The 26,555-nt window shown below is 47.0% G+C and overlaps 1 protein-coding gene across 1 annotated transcript in view; it reads right to left on the reverse strand.

Annotated features, from left to right (window-relative positions):
- Window positions 1-26,555, reverse strand: part of LOC308280005 (scavenger receptor cysteine-rich type 1 protein M130-like) — a 54,397-nt gene that overhangs the window by 11,177 nt on the left and 16,665 nt on the right. Inside the window, exons 5-13 of the mRNA XM_080720245.1 lie at window positions 11,565-11,770; window positions 11,114-11,290; window positions 10,621-10,775; window positions 10,253-10,346; window positions 9,114-9,419; window positions 7,898-8,209; window positions 7,320-7,625; window positions 2,273-2,587; window positions 788-1,090 (exon numbers count right to left, since the gene is read on the reverse strand). Coding sequence (XP_080576371.1) covers window positions 788-1,090; window positions 2,273-2,587; window positions 7,320-7,625; window positions 7,898-8,209; window positions 9,114-9,419; window positions 10,253-10,346; window positions 10,621-10,775; window positions 11,114-11,290; window positions 11,565-11,770 — 2,174 coding nt within the window. The remainder of the gene's footprint in view (window positions 1-787; window positions 1,091-2,272; window positions 2,588-7,319; window positions 7,626-7,897; window positions 8,210-9,113; window positions 9,420-10,252; window positions 10,347-10,620; window positions 10,776-11,113; window positions 11,291-11,564; window positions 11,771-26,555) is intronic.

A 26,555-nucleotide genomic window follows, 5' to 3' on the forward strand; every position in this document is an offset into this window, starting at 1 on the left:
AACTGGGATAATCTTCGAATAATTTATGCTTGTGTCGCAACGTGAATATCGATATGAAAACAAGGTGTCGCGCGTCAGAGACAGGGGAGCACACACTGAACGCGGACGGCTGCGCAGCGTCGCATCGTGGTATCGACGCACGTTGTGCCGCACGGTAACCCCAACTGGATGCGGCGCGCTGCCACACAGCACATCCATTTCCCCCGGTGGGGAGAACCATGGGAGAACAACATCCATGCAGAAAGAGAGGCAGCCGTCACGGGCCGTCGGGCCGTGGCACGTCGCGACAAACTCTGGAGATAAGATTACAATCCTGCAAACGTATTCACGTTGATGATGTTTAGCGTGAATGAAACCCCACTGATTTATAACTAGTTGCATTGTTGGTGGCTGCTGCTGTTGCTGCTGCTCCGAAAACATCCGCGGTCTGTAGCAACAGCCTATCAGCGCATCGTTGTCAAAGACATGACAGCCCATAATACTTTGTTGCCAGGCATCAGCCAATCACCGCGTCGTTGTCTCTCTCTCTCTCTCACACACACTCAGCGCATGCAATGAAAGTGAATGAATACGAGAAGTGGAAACAAAAACGTGGAGATGTTTTTCCACTTTACTATAATTCGTCCTGGGTCCGGTCGGCGGTGCCTCTTGGTCCGGACATGGACCGCGGTCCGCCTATTGAGGACCCCTGTTCTAGTTGTTATGTATTGTACATTTTTTCTATCCTCATAATGCATCATATATTTTATGGCCATACATTAATAATCAATGCTAGTCTGTGTTTTACCTGAGCAGGTGAGTCCAACAGTCTTGTCAGGTGAGCAGGTGTTTCTAGTTGAGTCTGAGGTTCTACAGTTCAGGAGAGCAGACTCACTGCCTTCACACTGGAACTCTTTGGTCCACATTGGAGCCTTCACTTCTCCATAGAGCGCCCCCTGGAGGACTGAAGGAGGCCCACAGCCAAGCTGCCTACAGACCACCTGTGCATCCTGCTGGTCAAAGTAACCTTCACACACTGAGAGCCACGACTGATCAGACTTCACCTCCACTCTGCCTGAACACTTACTAGTCCCATTCACCAACCTCACCCCTAGGGGGGGAGAGAGAGAGAGACAGAGACAGAGACAGAGACAGAGAGAGAGACAGAGACAGAGACAGACCGACTAGTGAGATCGGACAGAGAGAAAGACAGATACACACACACACACACACACACACACACACACACACACACACACACACACACACACACACACATACGTGTAGATGTGATTTAGGAGGACACTTCCGTCGGTGTATGTGTATTAACCGGACATAAAAAAAGGTGGATTTGGGCTCTCTAGACCAATAGAAACACTTCTGCTATTTCAGAATTGTCCATGTTTTAGCAGGACACCAGTTCCGTCGGGTGTATGTGTATTAACCGGACATCAAAAAAAAAGTGGATTTGGGCTCTCTAGACCAATAGAAACACTTCTGCTATTTCAGAATGAAAATGTTTTAGCAGTCCTGCTAATCCAAAATGTCTTGTTAATGGGGTGTGTATTCTTGCCAATTGTCCCCCTAAACCACATTTACCAACACACACACACACACACACACACACACACACACACACACACACACACACACACACACACACACACACACACACACACACACAGAGAAATAGAAGAGGCTTTAATGTATTTCATCATCAACACGCACACAGTCGCACTACACACACACGCACACAAGCAAACACACACGCACACACAGAGCATGTGGGGGGGGGGGGGGGGGGGGGGGGATGTGTTTTACACATTACGCATTAAAAATACACTGATGATCGTGAAGATTTGTGCTGCCATCTCTCTCTCAACTAAGGGGTCCTTGGCCTGAAAACATTGAAGACCCCTGAGGTAGATGATCGGGAGTGGTTGAAAATAATAAAACAATTGAAAAATAAATAAAGATCATTTCTATGTGTCCCAATTAAAAAAGAAATGTTCCACGTTTAAGTGATTCTTGCAGAAAATATGTGATATTTTCACTAATTTATTTACATCTACCAAGTTATCCCACTTACGAATTCTGCGCTTGGCAGATTTTCTTTGAAAGGCACTCAAGCACATTATACTGAAGGTGGATTTTGGTTTCTTTATTTTGGGCTGTAAGAACACCAGAGGGCAGTGTTGGGTGAATTCAGGGAGCATTCCATTGTAGTCTGCCTTACCAAGAAATGGAGGCTGAGTTTCATGTAATCATATTTCATATCTAAATGCATATTTACCTTCACAAACAACACCAGCATCTTCACTGTGATCACAGTAGTTTTTTCCAAACCCTCCATGGCTGCAGTGTGATAGATGTGATTCATAGCCTGAACAGCTGACTTCATCCAACCAGATCCTTCCATCAACCTGTCCAAAGTGTGTTCCATTTGGTACTGACAGAGCCTCTCCACAGTCTAACTGTCTACACACAACCTGAGCATCTCTCATAACCCACCTTTCATTATCACACACCGTCCCCCAACTGTCTTTATAGTAGACCTCCACTCTGCCTGAACAGGAGGTTGGACCACCAACCAGCCTCACTGGAAAACCTGAATGAGAAGAAAAACATTAAAACATAAACATTAGCAGCATGAAATAATTCTTCCCTCCATACATGCAGGAGTGTCATCATAACAGAGCATTGTACTTTACACCATGTATGATGAATCATGACTTTACACTAGGACTGTACACCATGTATGATGAATCATGAAACACACACTAATTGTATTACTAGCAGTGTTGGGAAGAACGTTACGTAACAAAACTACTTTTCTCTGTAACTAATAACGTAACTCGTTACCTTTCCCCATTCAATAACGCCGTTCTAGTTGCTGTGGTGTAAAGTGGCTTGTTACTTTCAGTGGTCCAAATGAACTGTTTCTCTCCGCACGCAGAGCGGAGTCTGCCTGTCTGCTGCCTGGGTCATAAACTTGCCTCTGTGTCTGTGGTAACTCTCATGGTGCACCCATAGTCAAGTCAAACACATGCCTGGCTTAGCACACTAACTTGATGCACTGTAGAGGAGCAATGATTGGTTGACCTAGCTTAAAGATTCAGGCTAAGCCAATCAGAGACGGCCTTGGGCGGGTCTTAAAAAATACACACAAACTCAAAGCCAAGGCACACACATTGTCACATAAACGGTGAAGAGAGACGGAGGCACGGAGCGGAGAGTTCTCCTGTCTCCAAATGCTGGCGAGATCTCGAGACAACAGCAGCTTTGGAACTTGGAAACATTATTTTAACTTTGTGGAGATAAATGGCCCTGAAATCTACTCCACCAAAATCGCCACAGCATGTCACCCAGAGTGAACCAAACTGATTGATTGCCAAGCCACGTAATGCAAGTGCTAGCTAGATATGAAACATGCTTGATCAATGATGCTTTCCATGCAACCTTTGAGTCTGTTAACGCAGTCTGTTGCCTTCAGATAACTACTAAGTGTTGCACAGCAAAAAGGCTACAATGAATATATGCCTGTCAACATTTCTAAACATATCTTTAGCTTTATTGTTCCATTGCATTTCTATATGCATAATTGCTACAATGTCAGGGAGTTGTATTTTTTTCTTTATAAGGTCATTATTGAAGCCCCCTTAAAAAAAAAGAAAAAAAGTGTAACAGAATGCTTCGTTTTGATATTTTTTTTTAAAGTAAAGTAAGGTAACTAGTAACGAGTTACTTTTATAATTTAGTAACTAGTAACGTAACAAGTTACTTTTTCAGAGCAGTAACTAGAAAAGTAATAAGTTACTTTTTTAAAGTAACTTGCCCAACACTGATTACTAGTGTGAGACTTAAACCAATGAGGATAAACACACCTCCTTTAGAGCTAATCAACAGTAAAAACAACTCATTGCTGTTGATAAAATGTTTTATTTAGGACATAACTTGTTTTAACCATTTGGAAAGTAAGGCTGCCTTCATGACACGTGAAGCATAGCATTAGCAGCAGCAGCGAGAGCCTAGCTAGCCGAGAGCCTGTATCTTACAAGAAGTTGGCGGCCCTTCGGGCCACTCACCTCTAGAGTTCGGCCCACTCACCTCTTCACAGCAACATACTGTCTGTCTGTCTGTCTGTGTGTGTGTGTGTGTGTGTGTGTGTGTGTGTGTGTGTGTGTGTGTGTGTGTGTGTGTGTGTGTGTGTGTGTGTGTGTGTGTGTGTGTGTGTGTAGGGGTGTGTGTGTGTGTGTGTGTGTGTTGCTAAAATGAAAACATTGAAATAATGAAAATAAAACATTGGCAGGCCTATTATAGTAACTAGTCGGCGACCTGGCCAACTCGGGAACGATGTAAATAGGGAATGAATCCCCCGCCCTTTAATGCAAACCCCATTATACCTGTTGTCATAGAACCCGTTTTGACCATCTGTTTGCCTGTGTCCATTTATGCCCATATATGGAGATATCTGTATCTGTCTGTCTGTCGGCGTCCATTTTATGTCCATATATGGAGATCACTGCAGATATAGTTCTGGGTCCATTTTATGCCCATATATGGAGATATCTGTCTATTTGTGTCCATTTTATGCCCATATATGGAGATCTCTGTATCTGTCCGTCTGTGTCCCTTTATGCCCGTATATGGAGATATCTGTTTATCTGCGTCCATTTTATGCCCATATATGAGATCTCTGTCGCTTTTTGTTTGTTTCTTCTTTAAGCAGAATACACAGCCTGCTTAAATCTGCATCATTCAAGTCATCCTCCCAGTCCCACGCTTTGTCGCTTGTCTTATGTTTGTTTTTGTCTCTTTTATTTTCTTTTTTGGAGCGGACCCCATGAATGCCCCATCCTTTAATGCAAACCCCAATATACCTGTTGTCATAGGACCCGTTTTGACCATCTGTTAGCCTTTGTCCCCACCCTTTAATGCAAACCCCAATATACCTGTTGTCATAGGACCCGTTTTGACCATCTGTTTGCCTTTGTCCCCTTATGCCCATATATGGAGATCTCTGCACACACAGTACCGGTTGCGGAAAACTCTGATGTCAGACATCAGCTCCGCATTCGGGGATTCATTTTATGCCTATATCTGGAGAAAGCGTGTGCCGGTGGGAAGAACGGTTCTCGAGATTCACATACATACATACACATTCACAGAGATTTTTTGTTGACTCATGTGGCGTACGTGATGTCACAGCCTTTTATGAAGTGATGTCACAATGAGTCAGCGCTTGCGCCGATTTCCTCTGGAACAGTCTGATGTCAACAATCAGCTCCGCATAAGGAGATTCCGAACGTTTCGCGCCGGTTTCGGAAAACCGCGAGTCGGGTCGGGTCGAGGCCCGGCACTGCACTCCGCGCGGCGGCGGGGAACGCGCGTGCCGAATCTGAAGCCGGTGGGACGAACGGTTCTCGAGATACGCGGATTACAAACAAACAAACAGACAGAGATTTGTCGCATTTATAGATAGATAATAATAACACAATTAGGCCAAAACTTTTTTTTTCAAAAAACTTTTTTTTTCTCAAAAATTTTTTTTTTCTCAAAACACTATTTTTTCTCTAAAAAAATTTTTTTCTCAAAAAAATATTTTCTCTCAAAAAAAGAACTACCCATATTTGCCCATTACAAATCCATTTCATTGCTGGTATACCGTGAGGGCCCCCGAGCTCTAGATTTGAGGGCCCCCGAAGGGGGCCCGAAATTCTAGTAATTATTAATTAGTGTGGTTGCCCGAAGCTTTGGGGAAACTATCTTTTCACTAGATAAACTTTCCGCTCTATAAACCTTTCCGCTGCCATTGGAAATTGATGGAAACCAGATCTTTCATTGTTACAAATGGAATTCAATGGGGGAGTGGTGCTAGCTCGAGGATTGGTCTGGCTTGACATGACAATTGACCAGTCGCTATGCCCCTCCTAAAACCGTCCTTGTCCAATGCCAAGTTAGCAACAGGTTACTAAGACAGGTGACTTGGCAAGCTGCCATGGCGGCGTGCATCGGTGTACCGAGTCTGGCTGCTAGATAGAGATGGGATTTATGGTTCTTTGAAGTGAGCCGGATCTCTGAGATCCGTTCCTTTCAAAGAGCCGTTCAAAAGACTGGCTCATTTTAGTAACTGGTTACTTTGAAGATTTTGATTATCATTGCAAATCACTTCCACCCTGATAGGCCTATACATTTTGGCCATTGGATACATTTCTGGCATTTGAAAATAGCCGATCTACAAGCTCACAATGTGTCACGTTGCGATGCATTGTGAGCTTGTAGATCGGCTATTTTCAAATGATTTTTCTACATTTTACTCATTGGAAAAACTGTGAAACAGGACATTCTGCATAACGAGTACGTTCTAATATTGGTACTTTAAGTACATTTTGATACCAATACTATTTTACTTTTACTCAAGTACATTAACATTCCAAACTTGATTGCAGTATTGATATTTTTAAATTGAGTACTTTTCCCACCACTGTTCATTAGAAAGGAACGGCTCCCTACTGTGAACCGAATCCTATCGTTCATTTAAAGAGCCGTTCAAAAGACTTGATTCGTTTGTGACCGTCCCACCCACTCGCTCTGTGTCAAACAAACACTGAAACAAAAACAGAATGGATTACACTGACCTACACAAACCCACGGGGGTTACCAACTCTAGCAGCCAGACTCGGTACACCAATTTACGCCGCCATGGCAGCTTGCCAAGTCACCTGCCTTAGTAACCTGTTGCTAACGTGGCATTGGACACGGACGGGTTTAGGAGGGGCATAGCGACAGGCTCATTAGCTTGCTGCAGAATATAGTCATGGCAACCCCACTTGCAATTTCCAACTGCATCTTTCTAGTTGTTATGTATTGTAAATTTGTTGTCCTCATAATGCATCATATATTATGGCCATACATTAACTCAGTCGGTGCCGTATGTAAAGTGGGACCTCTTATATTGCCGTTTCGCCAACAAAGGGTTAAAAAAATAGTGTGCACGCTGGTGCACACATTCGTGCACAGATCATGCACTATGCATGTGCATGCTTTTCACAGCTTTCAAACAAAAAAAATCTGCTTGGAAATCCGTTCAGGCATTCAGGAGAAAGCAGCCCTTGTGTTTTCTTCAAATGTAAACAAACATGGCTGCCATGTTTGAAAGATGGGGTTGGTATGGGGGTTAAACATGCAATTTCGCGATCGCGATCATGCCTAGTACATTGTTGGAGATCCATTTTTTTTTTATTATTTATTATTTAAAAAAGAAAGACGTCCAGAAGACGTCTGGCAGGGAAGGCCATAGTTAAAAAGACGTTTTTATTATAGAAAACGTTGTGTTTTACCTGAGCAGGTGAGTCCAACAGTCTTGTCAGGTGAGCAGGTGTTTCTAGTTGAGTCTGAGGTTCTACAGTCCAGGAGAGCAGACTCACTGCCTTCACACTGGAACTCTTTGGTCCACATTGGAGCCTTCACTTCTCCATAGAGCGCCCCCTGGAGGACTGAAGGAGGCCCACAGCCACGCTGCCTACAGACCACCTGTGCATCCTTCTGGTCAAAGTCACCTTCACACACTGAGAGCCACGACTGATCAGACTTCACCTCCACTCTGCCTGAACACTTACTAGTCCCATTCACCAACCTCACTGACTCTAGAGAGAGAGAGAGAGAGAGAGAGAGAGAGAGAGAGAGAGAGAGAGAGAGACACACACACACACACACACACACACACACACACACACACACACACACACACACACACACACACACACATACACACACAGAGTCTTTAATGTGTTTGATCATCAACACGCACACAGTCGCACTACACACACGCACACACAGAACACATCAGATGTTTGAGAAGTGGTAAGTTCCGTTAATTCAGTTCAGTTAATAATAATGATACCAAATAAATATTTACCTTCACAAACAACACCAACATCTTTACTGTGACCACAGTCTTCATGTCCAAACCCTCCGTGGCTGCAGTGTGTTAGATGTGATTCACTGCCTGAACAGTTGACAACATCCAACCAGATCCTTCCACCACCCTGTCCAAAGTGTGCTCCACCTGGTGCTGACAGAGCCTCTCCACAGTCTAACTGTCTGCACACAACCTGAGCATCTTTTATATCCCAGTAATCATCACACACTGTCCCCCAATAGTCTTTATAGTAGACCTCCACTCTGCCTGAACAGGAGGTTGGACCACCGACCAGCCTCACTGGAAAATCTGAATGAGAAGAAAAACATTAAAACATAAACATTAGCAGCATGAAATAATTCTTCCCTCCATACATGCAGGAGTGTCATCATAACAGAATTGTACTGTACACCATGTATGATGAATCATGACATACACACTAATATTTATAGTGTGATACTTTAACCAATGAGGTAAAACACGCACCAGTCCTTTAGAGGTAATCAACTCTAAAATCACAACTCAACTCTCTCTCTCTCTCTCTCTCTCTCTCTCTCTCTCACACGTGCGCACGTGCGCACACACCCACACCCACACACAAACACACACACACACACACACACACACACACACACACACACACAGCTCTATTATGCAAATTAGGACAAAATAACTTTTTTTTATAAAGTTTTGGAAAGCAAGGCTGCCTTCAATCTATGTGAATCATAGCGTTAACTCATGCTGGACACAGTTGTGCTTGTGTATCAATTATGACGTATTTGACCTAATGATTTTATTATCCTGTCTTGTTTTTTTTTTATGTATTTCTATGGTTCACTAATAAAAGTTGAATTGATATATATATATTATATAGTATATGTATATATATAAAATATAAAAAAAAAATATATAGGCTATGTAGGTTATTATGCCTAATGATTATTATTGCATTATGAGTTCTTATAAGTGCTTATAACTGTACTTTCATCGTATTATAAGCAGATTATGATGCAGTTATACTTGACGTAAAGCAATTCATAAAAGTCTATATAAAAAGTTAGGATCATTGTTATGAAGCACGGGTATTTATGAGCTTCAATAAATATAATAGTTATACAGTGTTATGAACAGATTGTAATACATAACAAGTATTCTTATAATGCATCATAGATAAGAACTTAATCAATCCTAAAGTGTAGTGTGTGTCTTTTACCTGAGCAGGTGAGTCCAACAGTCTTATCAGGTGAGCAGGTGTTTCTAGTTGAGTCTGAGGTTCTACAGTTCAGGAGAGCAGACTCACTGCCTTCACACTGGAACTCTTTGGTCCACATTGGAGCCTCCACTTCTCCATAGAGCGCCCCCTGGAGGACTGAAGGAGGTCCACAGTCAAGCTGCCTACAGACCACCTGTGCATCCTGCTGGTCAAAGTCACCTTCACACACTGAGAGCCACGACTGATCAGACTTCACCTCCACTCTGCCTGAACACACACTAGTCCCATTCACTAACCTCACTGACCCTGGAGAGAGAGAGAGAGAGAGAGAGAGAGAGAGAGAGAGAGAGAGAGAGAGAGAGAGAGAGAGAGAGAGAGAGAGAGAACGTCGCACTTTAACAAACTCCTCCTAGGGGGTTAATCGGATCAACTTCAGATTCGCTCAGCATACTCGAGACACCTTAACGATGAAAAGTTGTGCGAATCGTGAGTTTTCGTAAAACGGCGTGACCGTGGCGAAGCGTCAAATTTCCTTCACCAAACAGAAGTGCCCCCTCTTCTGATTGGTCGATACTTGATTGTTCCTTTTTTTGGCTATTACTCATCAACCGTTTGTTGTACAAACTTCTGGGTGGAGTCATTTGACTTGTTTCAGAGTCCTTCACCTTAATTGGTTTAACTTAGCCCCGTCCCCTCTTCTGATTGTCCGAAACTTTATTTGGCATTATCTCGTCAACCGTTTGTCGTACAGACTTGTGGGTGCAGTAATTTGACTTGTTTCAGAGTCCATCCCCTTAATTGGTTTAAGTTAGCCCCGCCCCCTCTTCTGATTGGCCGACACTTTATTTGGGTTTATCTCGTCAACCGTTTGTCGTACAGACTTGTGGGTGGAGTATTTGACTTGTTTCAGAGTACTTCAGCTTAATTGGTTCAGCTTAGCCCCGTCCCTCTTCTGATTGGCTGCTGCCCCTTGTGACGTGGGTAGAGCTGCGAGGGCCCGGTCATCGCTGCTTGCAGCTTTAATAATCTTTGCAATTACGATAGGGACCTCACACTGTGTGTGCTCGGGACCTAATAAAAATTGCGATTACAATAGAATACTACATGAATATAGAAGTCATTGTTCAGTCTCTACTCACAGCAGTCAGCAGGTTCATCTGACCGGTCCCCACAGCCATCTACTGAGTCACATTTCCATGACAATGGAATACACTTGTAGTTCTGACAAACAAACTGAAGGGGGAGACATAGGATTGTGCTTAGAATCAGTTATGCATCAAAAGCAGACATGAGACAGAGCTATATTTTCGTCCATGCCTTATCCCTAAATTTCTTTCCCCCCCCCCTTTTTTTTTGTACTATTTTGAAAAACATTTACAAATACTTCAAATAGCCAATCTACATCAACACATTGTGAGCTTGTAGATCAACTATATGAAATATCTAAAAATAATAATTGAAATAGTAAAAACTATTGTTAAACGTTTAGGGATAAGGCATGTATCACCTGGCTGGCAGTGCAGCTGGACATGCACTGCTTGTCGTCAGCTGACCAGTAGGAGTAGAAGTCGGTGGGACAGGAACACTTGTAGCCTCCTCCAGGTGAGAGCAGACACAGGTGACTGCAGCCTCCATTGTTGCTCTGGCATGGATGACCAGACACTGCAGGGTGGAGAAAACATGCACACATGGAATGAATATGAGAACACACACCTATATGTTTCTACACAGCTTTAGAAACCTGTAGGACCCAAAGAACAACTATGTGGCAAAGTATTCATAGTGAAAATAGCTGTTCTATAAGTTTTGTGTTGTGAACTTGTAGATCAGCTATTTAAATACTTTTTCGTAGGTAAAATAGATGATAGGCTCAATACAATAAAAATGACCAGGATAGTGATGCCAGATTATGACAGATACAATTACTTTTCATTACAGATGAAATGATACAATAATGTAGAGTAATAATGAGAGTGGTGTATACAGTAGGAGGTACAGACCCTCAGGTTGTCTATAGGGATGGTAGATGAGGAGGTCTAATGGATAGTTCAGGTTGCTGATGACTGTGGTCTTGTTGGTTCCATGAGTCTTGTTGGCTCTGTAGATGGAGCCTCTGTCGTTCCAGTAGATGTGATCCTCAAACACAGTGATAAAAAAGATGTTGTCCTGACTCACAACTATGGACACACAAAACCAAAATAGTCTCAATATTATAAGATAAACCAACTAAGTATTATAAATAATGTTATATAACACTAGTCAAATGAATAATTATAACTAATAGTAAATGGGTAGATGCTGTCCTCACAGCTGTGTGTGTGTGTGTGTGTGTGTGTGTGTGTGTGTGTGTGTGTGTGTGTGTGTGTGTGTGTGTGTGTGTGCGCGCGCGCACATGTGTGTGTGTGTGTGTGTGTGTGTGTGTGTGTGTGTGTGTGTGTGTGTGTGTGTTACCTATGTGTCTGTTGGTTCCATCCAGGTTGGCAAACTCAATGTGTTTCTTCTCGTTGGTCCAGTAGATGTGATCGTTGATGTAGTCTAACGTCAGGCCGTAGGGCTTGGAGATCTTATCTTTCACGATGACCGTCCTGTTAAAGCCGTCCATCCCCATCCTCTCTATGTGGGGGTTATTGTCACTTATGTCTGACCAGTACAAGTATCTGTCAGGGAGACACTGTGTCACTTACAGACCAGTACGGTGAACGCATGGGAACGGCGTTCCCACACTTCTCTAACCCCCCCAAAAATAATTCAGGGGTAAAAGTGCTTTTTGTTTTACATTTAAAGACAACAAATTTGTAACAACAGCATAATATTGCGTTGTGCGACTTCTAGCTTATCTCTCTATTGGTCGTGAACTCGTGATGTCAATGCGCAGCTACAGTGAATGCTTTATAAGGACTACATAGGATGTAGAGGAAGCAGGGGCGTCAATTGGGTATGGCAGGGGTATGCAGCTGCCATACCCTGGGTTCAGGGGAGGAAATAAAAGTTACTTTTAAATATAAATACATGAATGTCTCTTTGTCTATCTGTGCTGGTTATTATGTTGTTAAAATCATAGACTGTAGAAAAATATGGACGAAGCGACGCCATTGGTTTCTATGCAGCGCAAATGGCACTTTTCCACGCCTTGAAATGGGTGTCGCCATCATAGAAATAAATAGAATTGTAAAGGCACCAGAGATGCTATTGGCTGCCAACGGTCACGTGCAACGCAAGGATACTCGGGAGAATGTGTTGACCTCTGCCGAAAATATAGCAGACGAAGAAGAAAACGTGGACCGCCCACAAGCCAGCCAGCGAAAAACAAATCCAGTATGGCTGACACAGACGGACCGCAGTGACAGTAAATGTCCGAAAAACTTTTTTATTTTACCACGGACTACGGAGATTTGTGCACCGAAAGTTTGGACTGCAGCCGCCGCTAACCTGACCGGGCCGTCTAGGACTCTGTACCCCGCATTGGAAGCCTTGTTGAGGACTCTACTTTTGAAAGTGCCCGTGCAGTTCCACTAACGCTATGGACCAGAGCTAATAATAATCCAGTTGTCCACTAGACTTTTCACAAAGCAAAGAGGCATTCGTCCAGATAAATATGCATGGGTTTATTCATATTTATTAACAGGGATTTGTGATGTTTATAGGACTGAAGTTGCACTAATAGTTTTCATTCACACCTCTTAACAAAAGCTGTCAACAATGTCAATGTGACACCTATGTTAACAATGCGATTAATGTATAGGAATGGATGCAATGTGCATATGAATTGTCCATTGTGACTACAGTCTATGATTGTGACATGCTAGGCTACAGTAGTGAGAAGCTGGATTAATGAATTGATTCGTGAACTAATTATTGAGCTGACATTATGCAGTATGAGGTTATTTCAATCAGCGATCGCTAACGTAAATGCGCTTGATTTGTGTCATTTTTGTTTGATTGAGGTATTTACAGTAGTAGCCTACATCATTCAGCCTATTCCTCCTCTTTGATTCAGTCAATTTCATTCTGGTTTATATTTTGGAAATAAAATGTGAGATCAACCAATGCCTATTTGTGTGCGTTCCTATGCTAATTTGTGTGACATTTGTATGTGTGAATGTAAGTGCTAACTTTGTTTGACGTGCAGACTGTGACAATTATACTGTAGCCTGTCGTTTTCAAATGTTTTAATTAATACCATTTGGCGAGGCGCTAAATGTTGAGTGTTTCTTTTGTTTAGTTTTATATTCTATTATATGCTATACCACTTTATATACGAGTGGTTACTTGGGGGAAATACATTATTATACTAGCCGTTCTAAACCTACAAAAAGCCAGATAATTGCCATAACATCACGTCGCCGAAGCCTACTATGACCAACTTCAAATTCCAGAAGAGCTCCCGACCAAGATCTCCCATACTCAGCTGGCTCCAACAACAGGTATGAGGTATGCCAAGGGATACAGGATAGCAGGACATGCAACTTATGTAAAAAGTGCTGTTTTCAGTTTCCAAAATGTTACATGAAATATTTGATAAATGGTCTGAAGTAGGCCTAATGTAAAGTAAGTCTGTGGTGGGCATACATGACAAATTATCAAGAATGCCATATGCCAATGTTAAAGACGAGTTCATAAAATAATATAGGCTTCCATAACTTCCATTGGCTTAGAACATAGGCTATTTTGGCAGTGAGTGGCGGCAGTGGCCACTGATAATCTGTAGGCTCATGTCGATCACGGATTGATGTGGCACGCCATACTTGCACAAATCATGACGAGAAAAATAAAATAAAGACGCATTGTTTTGGTGGCATTATATATAGGCTCTCATAAGTTGTTACACAATCGGGCAGGTATAGCCTTAATTCATAATAAATAAATACCAAGTCGTGTGGCTGATATGCCTATAAGACTAAATAAATTATAACAAAAACGATGTTTTAACATTTATAGCCTATAATTATACAGAATTGCCTATATGTGTGTTTATTTATGTCCTCGCTCATTTTAATAGCTCTGGATTAAGAGCGTCTGCCTATATTGTACAGTGTAGCCTGGGTTTGTATAATAGTTTTATATTGTAACAATGTTTATACGCCGTTGTACAAAGAAAACCGACCTACAAGCTAACAGTGCGTCGCATTACGACCGACGCTGGTGAGCTGATGTGGGCAAAGGCTGATCTGGGATCAGCCGCGCCCCTGCAACTTTATCATCTATTTTAAAATAAATTGACCAAATTTCGACAAAACGCATATGATGGTGATTGAAAGGCAATTTTTAACTAGCGATAGGAACCATAAAGTATTCATGAAAATGTTAATTAAGGCTAGAACACAAAGGGGAAAATGAATGGGATCCAATGGAGAACAATTCTTTTTGCAACCGACCGGGGGGGGGGGGGAAACAGCGCAACTAGCGGCCAATCATAGGAAGTTTTACTTCCGTATTGGAGTCATTTTAAATCGGCAGAACTTGCCCCTTGGTTAAAATACAGTAAAATAACTACAAATGCAAAGTTTTTACAAAATGCTCACTTCCACATTTCAGCTGCACAGGTGCAATGTCTTATTGTTAATTGTGGCACATTTACTAACATGCCAAGTTTAGCTGCACTTGAACAACCGTTCCAGGCTGCCATATATCCCGCCCAAGAAACCGTAGAAACGGGGGGAAAAAGGAAAATGTACTTCTCAAAATAAATGAATGATGCCTGTTGATAAGGTATGGAAACATAACTGGTGTCTTGAACGCGCGCGTTCAAGACACCAGTCATGTTGCCATACCTTAGCTTTTTCTGAACTGACGCCACTGAGAGGAAGAGGCGTTCCACGCACACTTGTGCCACTAGTCAACTGTAATATGCTCAGCTCATCCCATGCAGCCTGGCAGAATGCGAGCACGGCTTTAGTTTGATGAACCTAATAATAACATCACTCCGTTTGTGACTGCATACAGAACGTGTGTCGGCTCTAATGTTCATCAGACAGCATGGACCTCCGCTCCGGCTCTGGAAACAAGAGCCCTGTAAGGACTTGGTTTGCGAGCGCATCTCGCCACTGAAAGCACTCAAACCAGAGTGGCACACCCTGTTGTGTCAGATAACCCACTCTGGGAGTTGTTATAACTAAACAGGGGAACTTACTCCAATCTTTTTGGTTAATTTCTGTTAGGGGCCCCGGAGCACCTGCTCGTGACCCCAAGGGTGTGGCACCCAGGTCATTCAAGCCATACTACAATGACCGTGACCACCGCGATGCCCGCCGCAAGGGAGACAACCGCCAGGAGAAGCGCAGAGGATCTGTGGGCTCAGACAGACAGCAGTCACCTGGACCCACTGCCACTGCGGATCGCCAAGCCATGCCACCACCTCCACCACCCCAACAACAACCTCTGCAGCAGATGCAAGCTCCGGTGGCACAGCTTGGGCCTCACATGGCCTTTTATCCCATGCAAAACCTGCAACCTCTGTACCCAGCACCTGCCCCAGTGCAGGCTCCAGCCCAGGCACCTACAACCCCTGTGACCTCTGCCCCAAAGGAGAAGCAGGCCGGGAAGAGGAAGGAGAAACGCAACCACGTTCCTCGCCAGTGAGCTGGTGAAGAAGTAATGTTATGGCCCAATATATTCTCCATATGTTAATCAACAAAAAGGGACATACATTTTATTATGCAGTTAGTGTGCTAGTACTGTAGATGCATATATACTGCAAATGTAGAAAAGCTTCCTTTAAGCATAGGCTGTTGATTTCTGATATACTGTATAATGTATGCTGTATTTCTGATATACTGTATGTGCATGTAAGAACTACATATATACGTGGTTTCTTCACTGACATGAGTAAAGGTTAAAAAATGAATGTACTCATAGTTAGAACATGACATACTGGTTACACTAGCCGCTTCGTTGCCTGCACCTGCGAGGCACGGCCTTGGACTTGGGGTGGAAAAGGGGGGGTTGTAGATGGTGCCAGGCGGTATCATTGACTCCCCGACATTCCTGTACCGCGCTAACGAACCGTTATCTTCTTATTGCCAACATGAGATAACGCTTCCTGAGGGAGTAAAGGGCAACATGTCGACTTCTAACATGTGAACCGGAGAACTCCCCAAATTCACGTGGACTGGGGAGTTGGTCTGGCCTTCAACTGTCTCCATTGCGAAACATCGTGCATGTTCATGCATGTACGTGCACAAGCGCGTGCCAAATGTGTGTGTGCTAAACTGAAGTTGTGTGTGTGTAACTCTATTGAGATGTTGTAGCGGAGCACCCTATAAAAGGCTGTGTATCCGTAGCTCTGGGCAGTTCTTTTCTGTCTACTTAGAGAGAGTTTGACTCTGTTTAGTTAAGTACACATACTGTACTTCTTTTTGATTTTCATTACCAATTTCTGTATTGGTGAGCTTATAATTTGTAACTGTTTTTACTTCACTAAAAGCTTTTTATTCACTTTTGCTTGGTGTCTGTCTGAATTCATTTTCCAGAGTTTACAACTTTTAAGGTTTTGACTTTTTAACTTCCCTTCGGGGAAGTTCCGCTTCCATGGGAAAGAGGTGTTAGCACCTCAGGGCACTCAAGGCAACTTCTGGCTGTTGGAGCTGAGTTAGACTTTTGGTAAGAATCAACAAGTATATTTTCTTAATTTAAAAGTCTTTCACCTTCTCAGTGACTGACCCTGCGCGGGCAGGTGTCAGTTGGGTATGCTTGGCAGACAATAAAATACAAATTCCCAACCCTAACCGGACGGACAGTTTGTCCGCAGTGGGCTCTTTTGTATTAAATAAGTCAAGCTGCTTTTCTCCAAAAAACAGTCCCTGGGAGAAAGCTACAAGGTAACAGTTTCACACTTTATATTGTCTTTGTGGTTTTGGCATTCTCCATCCAGACTTATGGTCTACATTTCTCAAGAGAGGTGCAATATTCTTGGTCTATAAAATAAAGTAGCTGTAGATAGTAATAATATTCACCAGTTAAAGAGGGTTTCATAGACAGTTCAGTCTTTATTCAGAGAAAGTTGTATTCGTACAGTAATAGGTGCATATACAGTAATAGTAGGTTTATACAAATGAGAAAGGTTATAACACCTGTTTGTGTTAACTTAAAGGTATAGTGTAGTGTTAGTGACAGTGTTTATTAAAAAGAGATCTGGTAACTTTGTGGGCCTAGCAAGCTTACGGAGGGTTCCGGGCGGCTTAGAGGAGTGCTTTAAGGTGAAAGGGCATTCAGTAGCTCCGAGCTCATTACATGGCGTCCCTGGGTGGACATTGATTGATTATTGATTATTGATTAGTAATTGATTAATTAAATTCGTGTCCACCGCCACATAAAGAATAGCCGAGAGACCCTTGGAATATAGTTATTACTACAGAAGTAAAGGATAGTTAATATTATCAAGGCTTAAGTGTTTTTATTCACAAAACTCCCCGGAGCGTCGGAGATTTTGAACATAGTGAAGTGGAGGTCTGTGTGCGCAGCAGACGGCCAGTAATCGGTAAAAAACATCTCCATTAGGAACTAGATAAAATAGCAGTTGAGAAACATCTAATAATATTATAACAACCTTTGCGACCAACCTAAAAAGTTTCAGGCATGGACTCTGCCTATCCCACCGCCACAGACAACGCTCCTGCGGGAGCGGTTGGCGGGGCGAGGCCTGCCTCCCCTACTCCCTCGACTGGCACCATGGCACCCCCATCGGTGGACTCGTGGGACGAGGACATTGACAGCAGTACCTACGACAGTATGGGCGTAATGGCCCCAGTAGTACTGCATAACACATGCGGAGGACAAGCGGCCCGTTACGAATCCAGTACGGGGAGCGCATATCCTGATCTCCAAACGTTGCTGAATTGGAATCAGGGAGCAACGCGAGCCGACGCTACAGCCCCCCTTCCTTGGCTACATGGCCCCACAGGGACCGGTGGCCTAGAATGGGATCCCCAGACAAACGACGGGGAACAGGCTGAACCTGAGCTGCAGGGGAGACTTCCCCCGCCGCCTCAGGTGCTGGACACTTTCTCCTGGCAAATCCCCGCCAGGACACACACCATAACCCCCGAGAGAATGGTGAAACTAAAGATTTCCTCCGAAAGGTTCGAACAACTCGTGCCTGCAGGAAACAGGCCCTTTGTGGTGAATCCCGCAAATAGGTACCTAGACAACAATGCGGGCATGGCGGCAGCCATAGCACACGGTGCAGGTCAAAGCTACGCCACATGGTGCCGAAACATAGTGGAGTCCAGACCAAACCGAAAACTCGAGAATGGAGAAGTACTGGTATGTGCACCATACCAACTTGCCCATAAAGGATATCAAGGTATTATCAACATGGCTATGCAGAATGTTGCTAGAGGCACCAGGGAGGAAGACCAAAGGTCTACCCTTCTGGCATACTATGGCAAGCTCTTTGCTCAAGCCTATGACATGCAAGTTTATAACCTAGTTATGACCTTGTTTGGAACTGGTACGTGGGATTACGACCAGGCCCTCAGCATTTGGTGCTTTATGGAGATGTTCCAAGGCCTGCCCGACGACCGGCTAGAAATAACTTTGCTGGTCCCAGAGGCATGGCTGGCTAACACTCTCCGTCGAGCCCAGATGGAGGCCTGGCCGCCACACCAGAGGCACGGGTGGGGCGACACATTCGCAAACGCCCGAAGGACTAACGTGGTGCAAGATCTCATACAAAGGGTGGAGAGTCACCGCATAACGGCCAATCGAACTTGGCCCATGACAGGCGAACAAAACAATGGGATGAGAGGCCCTCCCCCGGAGGACCGGAATGTGTGGTTAACCACCTATCCCCCGGCAGGGCCTTCACAAAGCCCACTTCCCGCGGAGGAACCTAGGGGGCAGCCTCGAGAGGTGAGAGGTCCTGACCTCGGAACCACACCGCTCCAAACCCCCCAGGCCCCCGTTGGGGCACCTAGACAGCTGCCGGCACCCGGTCCCCTATACCAGGATACAGGCCGGGTGCAGACACGGTCACAGAGAAGAGGGGACGCCCACAGGGATCCACCGCCCCTCTACCGGGGAACTATCCCTCTGGACCCCTCAAGGATTGTGGCGCCAGAACAGGCCCCGAGGTCATCACCTGACCTCGGGAGGCCTTTGGCCGCCTCAACACCGGGACAGGTTGAACAGCCCATACCTATGGAGCGAAATCCTGTCTCACCTACATCCCGACGACTCGAGGTGTCAGATCACGGGGCATTCCCCGGACCCTCCAACGAGGATCTGGGAGTGGTGCTGGAACCCCCTAGGAACACCCCCATGGAGATCGACGTTCAAAATGGGGACCTAGTGGAACACCCCACTCATGGCCTGTGGGCAATACTCACCTTTACAACCACGTCTTTGTCAACGACGGAAAAGTGGGAGACGTATCTCACAGGAAAAGGTGGTACTCCATACAGAAACCTCCGAAAGGACGTGATGGAGGCCAGAATACCATACAACCTGGATGCCGGTATACCTGTGGTGACTCCCTGCCTGGGAATCCTCCCGGGTGCCTCCAAAATAGTCCACCTGGCTCTTAGGGAATCCACGCTACAACTTAGAGCCCTCAAAGACCAGGAGAAGGCTAAAATGGAGCGGGACATAAGGAAAGCACTGCTCGCACGGTCCTCTTTCGAGGGGACCGGAGCGCCAGGTAACCCCTACAGACTGGCGATCATGATGAAATGGGGTAGATTCAAGGTCCAAGGCTTGAGGAAGACATGGATGCAAGAGGCCATACTGGCCGCCATTTATTCCCTCAGAAACACACACAACATGTTCATTCGGTTGTTGGTGAACGATGGGGACTTCGAGGCAGTCTCGGCTCTGGTACGGGCCAGAGAGGCTGCCGAGGCTTCAGAGGCTGGATCCGTCAGGTCAACGGGCCGAAACAGCCAAAGAAGCAGTGCCGGTGCGGAGTCCCGATCTGGGAGCTCTGCTCCAGGCACCCCAAACCGCTCCTTCTCCGTCACGCGGAGAGAGCAGAACCAAAACCAACCCCCAAGGGGTAGACAAGCTACTAGAGGGACCCCTAGGGTGCGGTTCAACCCGCCACCGCAGGCCCCTCGCCCGCTTGAACCCCCAGGGATTCTAGTTCGGAACTCCCCCCGTATCGAGGAGGAGGAAGAGAGCGAGGAAGACTCCGACCCGGACTACGAGCCGGAGGACGAGGAATCCCAGTCTAGGGCATCCTCAAGGGCCTCTTCGGTCTCTGAGTCAGAGTCTAGGTCAGGCTCTCGTTCCAGGTCCAGGGAAAGGCAAATGTACCCTCGGGGCCCGCCTCCCAGAGCTAGGAACAAGAACGCCAAAGCCCGGCTACTGAGGCCTCTAAAAGTGGAATCTCCACTGAAAGGCAAGCTCTTCCAAACCCGCAGTGGACTTAGCTGGACCACGGGTATCGAAGGTGTCCCGGCTGGGGACGAAGGAGAGCTTAGGGGCAACGAGTCAGGACAAATGTGCGACGGATACCCTGTCGAGTGGGAAACCGCCAGAGCACTGGCGCGATCACCCTCGGCGGAGAGAGTCCTCTGGCAACATGGCCTGACCGGGTCCTTCAAGGATGCTTACCTGCACGCGGGTTATGAAGCGATGCGGGAACAGGTCATACTGAGGGATCAGGCAATGGCAGAGCCTGCAAGGAGGTTTGTACATTACAACAACACCCCCTCGGATCCCGGTATAACCATGAGGGAAGATTTATCCCCATACCAAGCCAGGCGGGAATATTCATTTCCTTCCAGATTGGCACCCACCCCAATAACAAGCAGCACCAGAATGGGTGCTTCGTTTCGCCCGGAAGGGAACCGGCTCTCGGGCCAAGGCCACCTTTCAGGGGAAGAATCATACGTTAGCGACCTCCTTAGCAAGGCGCAGTTGATGAAGAATTTGACCACGGCGAGAGACCCGGGCGAGACGCAAGCAAACTACTTGCGGAGAACAATCCCTCTATTTGAGGGGTCTATACTCTATCACGATCCAGAGGCAGCCCGCATACTGGGCCATGTCAGGGGCTTGGACGTCCCCGGAGGGGCCTCCCTCGAGTCCCTGAGCTCAATGGACGTGAGAATTCCCGGGGTGAACCCTGGAGAGAGGATGGTGGAAGAATTAGCCACCCTGGTAGCGGAGGGGGAATTGAACTTGGCTGTTGCAGCCGATAAAATCTCCTGCTCCGTGCCTATCAACCAAGCTACCCTCCTGCTGGAGAAGTTGTTCTCTAAAATCCCAGGAGGACTAAACCTGGCCGTGGGCTGTGCCCACTGGACACAGGCGCAGCTACGGACTGAATGTATGAAGTACGATCAGACCAAGGCGCTGCTCTCATTGAAGAAAAAACATGGGAATCAAAAAGGGTCAGAGCAACCCAAGCCGCAAGGCAAGAAGGCCCCGAGGAAAGAAACCCAGCCTAAGGCTGAGACAACCGAGGCCAAGGATTCAAAAAACGGGGAGCGGGGAGCCACCAAAAAGGCTCCCCCGAAAAAGGCTCCGGCGCAGAAACAGGCAGGGAAGGGGGGACCGAAGGTCCCGACCTTCCTGCCTGCAGAAGAATGGGCCGCCCTCCCACAGGAGGAGAAGGAGGCACGGATAGCTCTGAGAGCGGCGGCAAGAGCCGCGCGCGAGGCTCAAGAACAGGAGAAGGAACAGTGACCGAGCCTCCCTCAGCTATCATACACCTGACAATAGACCCCACCAAACGACCCCTGTTGAACGCTATAGCAAGCAAGACAAGGGAGTCAGATGGGAAACTTTTGTGTCAGTTAGGGACAGACCAGTATCGTTTAGATACCGGGGCTGAAATAACACTGCACACAGGTATTCCCATTACGGGATCCATGGAGGTGGAACTAGGTGATGGCTCAATCACCACTATGGGGACGGGGGACAAGCATGGAATACACGGGGTCGTTGGCCCCGTATATGCAGAACCCTTGATAGCCCCCAAAGACCTGATCATGATCAACCTGGAGGAAATAACTTCAGATGATTATGAGAAGGAATTCCTTTTCCCCGGTCTTGATACCCCAGAGCCACCTAAGAACGTATGTATTAAATATAGCCTTAAATACATGCGTCCCATAGATGTGGCAAAGGAGATTGAAAAGATTGTGGAAGCGTCGGACGGCCAACAGAAAGACCGAATCAGAGGAATTCTTAAGAGAGGCCGTCATGCGACGCATAAGAATGACGCTGGCAGGGTCGACCCCAAGTATACATATACTATTAGGGGTCGAGTGCCAGACAGACAGCCCCAGCACCGAGTAGACCCTCGGTGCAAAGCCGAGCTCACAGCTACCATCGATGAGCTGGAGCAAGGCGGGCAACTGAAGCGACTGGACTCCGCCCTCACCAACACACCTATCCTAGGGGTTCCAAAACCAGGTGGGGAAGGATGGAGACTAGTACATAATCTCATTGCCCTGAACGCGAGGTCGACCTCGGATACCAGGTCAATGTTCAACATTGCGCAGACAACCAGGAACTTGCCAAATAAACGGTTCAAGTCCTGTCTGGATCTGAAGAATGGCTTCTGGTGTGTGCCAATAGACGAACTGTCCACCCAAAAAACTGCGTTCACCTGGAACGGAGTCTCCTATGGCTGGACCGTTTTACCACAGGGCTTTAAGTCTAGCCCCTCGCACTTTCAGAGTGTCGTTGAGGACATCCTGAAAGGCCTGGATGTCACGGTATATGTGGACGACATTTACTGGACAAATGAGACTGAAGACGAGCACCTTGACCTGCTAGACCAGGTGGTCACCCGTCTGGCTTCCTCAGGGCTCAAGATTGGCCTCAAGAAATGCGAAATCGCAAAATACTCTTTGAGGTATCTGGGTTTCAACATAACAGACACTGGGAAATCGGTCAGCAAAGAGTACCTAGAACAAATCGCTGCCCTTCCCCAGCCTACCTTGTTGGCTCACCTGGATCATGCCCTGGGAAAGTGTGGTCACATAATGAACCACGTCCCGGGGTACGCTGCCAAGGCAGCACCCCTACATAGACTCAAGGGAAAGGCACTACAGGGTAAGAACCCCCGCAACCGGAACATACCGATAGCGGACGCCAAACCCCACTGGTCTATATTCCAAACCCATGTGCTGGAACATTGCACCGATTTGGAGAAAAGAGACCCCGGGAAGCACTTGGAGGTTTTCCCTTGCCTGGAAGGTGAGGGAATAACTCTCAGGTGCATGAACCGTTTGGGCAAAGCCCCATGTCTCTTTTTGTCCATGCAATTCTCCAGCCCAGAGCAGAGATATCCCGACCAAGAGCGAATTCTCTGCGGAGTATTCAAGTTCTTGAACGGACTGAAAGACCTCGCTCAAGACCGAGACGTGATAGTCACCACGGAGTACCCCGCACTGCAGTGCGCATCCAAGGGGACTATCTCAGGGTCACGAGCCATGTCGCAGAGGTGGGGACACTGGGCCGGAATGCTTACTGACCCTCGGGTTAAGTTTATAACCACCGGCACCAAATGCCCCATCGAAGCAAAGCCTAAGCCCCAGGCCCCCGTGGAGGAACCCCCCTGGGTCCTGTACACTGATGGGAGCCAGCAGAAGGCCGACGGTGACCGGGCCAAATGGGCATTTGTCCTTAAACACAAGGACAAGACCGTGAAATCATCCTCAGGATGGATTGACGGTTCGGCCCAGATGGCCGAGGTGACTGCCATACTAGAGGGAATTATCACAGCTAGGGGTAAACATATCCAGAAGCTGTTGATCGTGACCGATAGTGACTACTGCTACCAAGGTGGGGCTGAGAATCTAGAGTTCTGGGAAGCCAAAGGCTATGAGACAAGCTCAGGCCGCCCCATGGCTCATGGTGAACTCTGGGCCCTTATAGTAGAGCAATCCAAAAACATGAGGCTCTCATGGAAATGGATTAAGAGCCATACGGATGGAGAAGGCATCCACTTCACCGGGAACCGGGAGGTGGATGCCCTGGCCCAGCGCAGACAGCTGGCCAATGCAGTTGGGCTGAAACGCCTGCGCCTAGCCCTGCCGATGGCGTGGGGCAAAGGCAAGGTGGTGGAAGTGCCCGAAGACGAGGCCGACCACATAATCCGGACGATTCATGTGGGTCTCGGTCACGTGGGCAGCCAAAGGCTACTCAAGTACCTGCGGACGCAGGATTTGCTGATCCCAAAAGCTAGGCAAAGAGCTATCACAGTGCGTAAGGCATGTGAACGCTGTGCCCTAGTAAGGGGCACAAAACCGGAATTTGTACCTCCAGGGCAAATTGCGGTGCCCATAGCGGGCACGAATTTTTCCGCCGATGTGTTTGGGCCTATGTCCCAGACAACGCGGAAAGGACACAAACACGGGCTGGTTATCGCTGATAACGGGCCTGGTGCCATAAGGGTGTATCCTATTAAGACACCTACTGCGGCGATCATTTGCCACTGTATATCCCAATTCCTACGGGAAGAGAACGGGGTACAGTCCCTGCGAATGGACAATGCGACTTATTTTACGCACACTAGCGTTAAGTCTTTGCTGGAGGATGAGGGTATTCAGGTGGAATACTCAGTTCCGTACCATGCTAAGACTAACGGAGTTGCGGAGAGGGCTGTTCGCTCAGTAAAAGAACAGATAATTAAAGAGGGCATGGAGAGCTCTTGGGATGAGCCTTCTCCTCTTCTCAAAATTCACCAATCGGTCAACCTTGGGAGAGAGGAGAAGAGATGTGTGTCCAAAGATAACACGGGTGTCTCTTGTCCTTTCTCCACAGGTGAAGCTGTTTGGGTGCTGAGAAAACCCCTGCCAGGAAACCCCAGCAAGAAGTGTGAATCAAAAGACACCGTTGCTGAGATCCTTGGCCCACATAGGCTTAGGTTGGAGAACTCGGGCATAGTTCATATAGACCAAGTTCGCAAGACCAGGTGAGCACTGAGAAATGGCCGAAGCTTCGGGTTGTACACCCTTAGTCAGGGATGGTGAGGTTGCGCCAGGCATGGGGCAGGTAACTGTTGGTTCTCGTAAGGAGATGCCCTTCGCTTTGGAGTGCGCCAGACAAAAAGTGTTGATCTGTGTAGCGCCAGGACGGTCCCCAGCCTCTGGGGACAGTGGAGTTGGAAAGAGTGCCAGCGCCTGGTTAGGCGTGTCCGATGGAGCGGTGAAGTTGGCCAGAGAGGGCTTCATGCCAACGGTGAGGTCAGTGGTGCATAATCCAAGCCTGGATATGGCAGAGGATGGATGGTTACCTAAACCAGAGTATGTGGCGGGGCCTGCGGGCCACCCCATTCTCTGGCAAAGGTATGGACACAGTCTGGGGAAGTGCATGCTATGCCTGATCCCAGTGACCAACCTGCTGTGGCAGGGTCCATCTCGCAACCGCCCGCCCCAAGTGCCGCATGATAGCAAACCCCTCCTTCGCCCTGGTGGCGAGGCCTTTACCTTTGGGCCTAAAGAAGGACCCAGGGGATGTAGAGCGTTGGTATGCCCGGGGTGCTACGTCCTGTACGGACCGCGCATTGCTCTGGCTGCCTATCCTGTCATGACCGCTGAAACAGCGGCCAGTTGCTCATGCACATGGCTAGGTTTCGCCCTGGCCAAATGCAAATACCATGAGGGAGTGAAGTTGAACTCAGGTATCCATCTGACCAAGGGCGGTGGTTTCCTGCAAGCCGGTGACGCACCGGTTCGCAAAGGAGCCCACGGCCGTGGAGGTATCACCTTCAAGGGCAGCATGGAGAATCTGGACAGTCTGATGGAAACCTCCCTCGAGCGAACTCTCAGCCTCTCTTTCCCCAGGGCTATGCCCTCCAGGGGATCCAGGTTGTATTCAAACCGTGGTCCAGATACTTTCTGGGTGAAGGACACGGAGGAGCGAGCCAAGCTTTTCCCCAAATATCAGTTGCCTAGCGAAGCTAGCAATATCAAGGGGATGGACCTGCTGCTTGACTGTGCTAGTCTGTTTCGTATGATGCTGGCGGCCAGGGCCCTTCTGGCGATACCTGGCCTGGTGGCAGTGTCGTTCCAAACAGATATGCCTAAAGATGGCGATACACCTGACTGGTTTACCACAGTCAGCGGGGAGTTAAATGATAAAGGTTTCAGAGAGACCTTATCAACCAAACTCCTGGTGAGGAATGGCCCCGTTGTGACCCGCAAGGGGTCAGGAGGTGAGCCTATCGCTGTGGGGTCTACTATCCGGCCTGCCGGAGGGGGAGAGTACCAATTCGTGGTTTTCTCAATCACTCTGGAGGTGGGGGCTATGCCACATCCCATTAGAGGGATCTCTGTGGACATAACCCCTGGTACCGAGAATCCAGTGGTGGGAGACCCATTAAGGGTCTCACGGATCAAACCACGCAGGGTGCACTTCCAGGGCAGTGCAGGGTTGGGGCCTAAGGGGGATACCCTATGGAAGTTCTTGGCTGGCCTTTCCCTTAAAAAGGAGAGAAGGTCAAAGGATTCCGAGTAATTGATGCTGTTCCACGGCGGGCCCCTAACC

The sequence above is a fragment of the Nannobrachium achirus genome (assembly GCF_963921795.1).
Source record: "Nannobrachium achirus genome assembly, chromosome: 24".
NCBI lineage: Eukaryota > Metazoa > Chordata > Actinopteri > Myctophiformes > Myctophidae > Nannobrachium > Nannobrachium achirus.